Genomic DNA, 5,150 nt, shown 5'->3' with positions numbered 1-5,150 from the left:
CTCAACTCCCAGAATTCCTCAGCCAGCCATGCTGGCTGGGGAATTCTGGGAGTTGAAGTCCACCCACCTTAGAGTTGTTAAAGACTGAGAAAACCTGCATTAGAAAAATCCATTCTGAATACTGCTGAACTATACAGGCGGTGGTCCATGGTGGAGAAGACGTGTGTATGGCCACAAGAATTTCTGTACTGAGGTCCAAGCGGTCCCGGTGCCATCAGGAGCGGCTTCCACAGATTGATGGAAGGAGAACCCCATGAAAAAAGTCACCAGGATGGCAAAGAACACAACTGCAACGAGAGAGACATAGAGGGCTCTGCTAATCCCGGAGAAGGAAGTCCTAAGAGAAGAGGCCCACGAAAATACTCTCGTACATCTGCAGAAGAAAAAAGACATGGAAAAGTAGACATGGGGTCTTTCATCCAAGGTCTACCTTCAGTGGCAATTCACACACTCCAATACATGGACACGCGCTACAAAAATCTGAATTTCTTCAGGGAAAAATAAACAGGTAAGAGGAAACACTGGAGGGTGCTAACAGCGAGGACAATTAATCTGTGGAACGGCTTGCCTTCAGAAGTTGTGGGTGCTCCATCACTGGAGGTTTTAAGAAGAGATTGGACGGCCTGAAATGGTATAGGCCAGGGGTCTTCAAACTTGGCCCTTTTGTGACTTGTGGACTTCAACTCCCAGAATTCCTCAGCCAGCATGCCTGGCTGAGGAATTCTGGGAGTTGGTCCACAAGTCACAAAAGGGCCAAGTTTGAAGACCCCTGTTCTAGTAAGTGGCTGGCACAAAACTCCTGCCATCCTGAACTAGCTGACTTCATCCCAAACTCTTCCACAGCTGTCTTTATACCCATCAGTCAAGAGCCTCTAGAGCAAGGGTCTTCAAACTTGGTCCTTTTATGACGTGCCTGGCTGAGGAATTCTGGGAGTTGAAGTCCGCAAGTCCTAAAAGGGCCAAGTTTGAAGACCCCTGTCTTAAATCTAACAAACAAAATGGAGGCTGGCTGAGGAATTCTGGGAGTTGAAGTCCGCAAGTCCTAAAAGGGCCAAGTTTGAAGACCCCTGTCTTAAATCTAACAAACAAAATGGAGGCTGGCTGAGGAATTCTGGGAGTTGAAGTCCGCAAGTCCTAAAAGGGCCAAGTTTGAAGACCTCTGTCTTAAATCTAACAAACAAAATGGAGGCTGGCTGAGGAATTCTGGGAGTTGAAGTCCGCAAGTCATAAAAGGGCCAAGTTTGAAGACCCCTGGTATAGTGTCTCCTGCTGGAGGAGAGGGCTGGACTAGAAGACCTCCAAGGTCCCTTTCAGCTCTATTCTGATTCTTCATTTATAATCTTTCGGCTTCACAAAAAAAAAAAAAATGCTAACAGAACTTCTGGGAACATTTTTTTTGAAGTCCTATGCATGGATGCTCCCAGTCAGCTTTCCAGCACTCCAGCACCAAAGGCATGCCGCTAAATCACTGCTACTGCATCAAATTCAACAAATTATAATTTCCCAATGTCTTTCCCACATTCCCCACAAAGCATTTTTGTCTTGTTTGCTTTCTTGCTATACTTACAGCGAGCGTAGCCCCCCTTTAGTTGTGTTGCTTTCCTTTTCGCTCAGCTTTCGTGCTTTGCTTCCCTGGATCTCTGGAGCTGCCGATTCCTGAAGAGCAGCCCTGTAAGGGGTGATTTAGAGGATGTTTTAAAAAGCCCCTGCTCCTCCAGAATGCTTTTTGACATCAAGGGACACCAACTCCCAGAATTCCCTAGTCTGGCATGCTTTAAGAAGTATGGATTTTAACTCCCAGAATTCCTGAGCCAGCATGCCTGGCTGAGGAATTCTGGGAGTTGAAGTCCACAAGTCATAAAAGGGCCAAGGTTCCCCACCCATTGCCTAGAACAGGGATCTTCAAACGTGGCCCTTTTATGACTTGTGGACTTCAACTCCCAGAATTCCTGAGCCAGGCATGCTGGCTCAGGGATTCTGGGAGTTGGAGTCCACAAGTCATAAAAGGGCCATGTTTGAAGACCCCTGTTCTTGACTGATACCAGAGTCAACATTCACCTGCCTTATTCTTTAACCACATAGAACAAAGAATAGAATAGAATATGGAATTTAAGAATAGAATAGAATATAAATATGAAATTTAATAATAGAAAATAGAATAGAATATGGAATTTAAGAATAGAATAGAATATAAATATGAAATTTAATAATAGAAAATAGAATAGAATATGGAATTTAAGAATAGAATATGGAATTTAAGAATAGAATAGAATAGAATATGGAATTTAAGAATAGAATATAAATATGAAATTTAATAATAGAAAATAGAATAGAATATGGAATTTAAGAATAGAATATGGAATTTAAGAATAGAATAGAATAGAATACAACAGAATAGAATAGAATAGAAAATATGGTATGGTAAGGAATGGAATGGAATGGAATAGAATGGAATGGAATAGAATAGAATATAAATATGAAATTTAATAATAGAAAATAGAATAGAATATGGAATTTAAGAATAGAATATGGAATTTAAGAATAGAATAGAATAGAATACAACAGAATAGAATAGAATAGAAAATATGGTATGGTAAGGAATGGAATGGAATGGAATGGAATGGAATGGAATAGAATAGAATATAAATATGAAATTTAATAATAGAAAATAGAATAGAATATGGAATTTAAGAATAGAATAGAATATAAATATGAAATTTAATAATAGAAAATAGAATAGAATATGGAATTTAAGAATAGAATATGGAATTTAAGAATAGAATAGAATAGAATAGAATAGAATAGAATAGAATAGAATAGAATAGAATGGGACCTTGGAGGTCTTCTAGTCCAACTCCTTTCTCAGGTATATCTATACCATTTCAGACAAATGGCTGTCCAGTCTCTTCTTAAAAACTTCCAATGTTGGAGCATTCACTGCTTCTGGAGGCAGGCTGTTCCACTGGTTAATTGTTCTAACTGTCAGGAAGTTTCTCCTTAGTTCTACGTTGCTTCTCTCCTTGACTAGTTTCCATCCGTTGCTTCTCGTCCTGCTTCCTTCTATGCTTAGAGAAATTAGTGGCTTCTAGGGAAAAGCTTCCTTCTTTGGGGCACCAGGAGGAAAAATGAGACTCACTCTAATTCAGGCTGTTCTTCCTCCGATTCTGTCCAGGAAGTTGAGCTAATGAATCGTTGCAGCGATGGCCGTTTTTCTCTTGGTTTGGTTCCTTTTAGACTCCTAAAGGCAGGGGAACCAAATGGGCCTTCTTTAAAAAGAAATCTTGATTGCTTTTTAAAATTAAATATTCCTCCACCCCCCCCCCCAAATACAGGTAGTCCTCGACTTATAACAGTTCATTGTTCAAATGGACTATGTAAGACGTTGGGCGTTTGGCTGGGAAAATTATTGTTTAAGTCTACAAATTGATGTTGGAACCTCAGAGTTAGTTTTGCTTCGACATTACCACGCAGTGTATTCAATAAACAGTAAGATTTTGGAGATGGAATGTGTGCGCTTATGGGTGCACACATATACAAATACACAGTGTCATACGTACCAACTCAAGCGCCTGTTGAATTTTTCATTCCGGTTGTTTCCGTCCGTTTCATTCATCTGAGCCTTTGTAAAGGAATGGGGAGAGGTCATTATTTACATGCAGCCAATACTTTTAAAGTAAGGAACAGTCAATTCTGGAAAAACACCTACATACCAGTTGCAAAAAAGTGATTGCATTTCCATTACTGTTCCTAGGCAAGGGTGCAGTGCTAACTCTGCGTAGTGATGAAGGCTACATAAAACAAGAAATACTATTTGATCAGTTAGGTATTGCATATCCTGGCGGAGTCCTGCGGGTCTGCTGTGCAAAAGGTGGGACTTGCATGAACAAAGCAGAACTTCTAAACCGATGTTTGTCAACCCTGGCATCTTTAAGAGGGGTGGGCTTCAACTACCAGAATGGTGGGCACCAAGGACCGGTGGTGCTGGCTGGGGGCTTAATTCTGGCAGTTGCAGTCCACCCAGCCCACAATGGACAAGGTTGAAAAAGTGTTCTAAACAGATTTAAGAAGTCAGCATGGAATTCATCGCTGATTTAAGAAGTCAGCATGGAATTCATCGCTGATCTCACAAACGGGTACTCATCACTGAACAGGAAATACCACAAAAGCTCAAATCCTGGGCCCAGCTCCACTTTCCATTTCCAGCCTCTCTTATTATTATCAATAGTACAAATAAAAAGAGATAGAAGAACACATAGGGGGGTCTTTCGTGCATAGGAACTTCACTCATCTGGGTCATATAAAGCAGCGATCCACGTATCTGGACCATATAAAGCAGTGATTGTGGCTTTTTGTGCTACCTAGATTCCACGCGTGCACAGATAAAATTCACTTGTTTGTGCAACCCAGATCCTAACAGGCTAAGGATTGGTACTGGTCCACAGCCCAGGGGTTGGGGACCCCCTGTTGTAAAGAATGGCATCTAAGCAAACAATTGAAGCAACATACCACACTAGTTAGTGGGAGCATCAAAAGAGAAGAAGATCCACAGATTTTAGCTAAGTAAAGGATTACATTGTCCATCCAGTTCCTCAGCAGCTATTTAATGAAATGTGATCTGCATTTTTCCATCAACAAACGTACCAGAAGCAACTAATGATCAAATGCAGATAAAATGTTACAAATATTTAACAATTTCCAAAGAAATATATGGTTCAGACTACCATATATTCATTATTTCAATTTTGTTAAGAAACTCCACTGGTTCATACATATGTATTACACATGAGATTATCCTAACTGCTGCAGAAACTCAGTTATTAGGGATATTTGTAATTTGACTCACAGAGTCAATATTTGTAATTCAAGCTGTAATTTTGTTCATGCTTAAGATTGATTTTGGAGAGAGATTTTAGGCTAGGAACTGGTTGGCAAATGAACAAATAGCACAGATAAAAGGCTAAAGCAATGCACAGACACTTTCCTTGATTTTTTTAAAAAAATACTTACGAACTAACTTGAATTTCCTGGTTAACAAATATATAGTTTTTTCAAAATCCTACAGGTCAAATTATTTAGCACATCTTCCTTTCTTTCCCCAAAACACCAATTTAGTTCTGATCTTAGTGAAGTCAGTTAAAGGGGATGTTTCT

The 5,150-nt window shown here is 40.0% G+C and overlaps 1 protein-coding gene across 1 annotated transcript in view; it reads right to left on the bottom strand.

Annotated features, from left to right (window-relative positions):
* The window catches only part of LOC120309787 (inositol 1,4,5-triphosphate receptor associated 2-like), a 63,205-nt gene that overhangs the window by 542 nt on the left and 57,513 nt on the right, over positions 1 to 5,150 (bottom strand). Inside the window, exons 33-37 of the mRNA XM_039347343.1 lie at positions 3,711 to 3,788; positions 3,558 to 3,619; positions 3,137 to 3,238; positions 1,568 to 1,669; positions 86 to 373 (exon numbers count right to left, since the gene is read on the bottom strand). Of these exons, the coding sequence (XP_039203277.1) occupies positions 130 to 373; positions 1,568 to 1,669; positions 3,137 to 3,238; positions 3,558 to 3,619; positions 3,711 to 3,788 (588 nt within the window). The 3' untranslated portion in view covers positions 86 to 129. The remainder of the gene's footprint in view (positions 1 to 85; positions 374 to 1,567; positions 1,670 to 3,136; positions 3,239 to 3,557; positions 3,620 to 3,710; positions 3,789 to 5,150) is intronic.

The sequence above is a fragment of the Crotalus tigris genome, unplaced genomic scaffold, assembly GCF_016545835.1.
Source record: "Crotalus tigris isolate CLP2741 ecotype Arizona unplaced genomic scaffold, ASM1654583v1 scf7180000018068.1947079, whole genome shotgun sequence".
In the NCBI taxonomy this organism is placed as follows: domain Eukaryota; kingdom Metazoa; phylum Chordata; class Lepidosauria; order Squamata; family Viperidae; genus Crotalus; species Crotalus tigris.
Note: the sequence above shows the minus strand (reverse complement) of the source record. Positions and strands in the feature narration are given on the sequence as shown.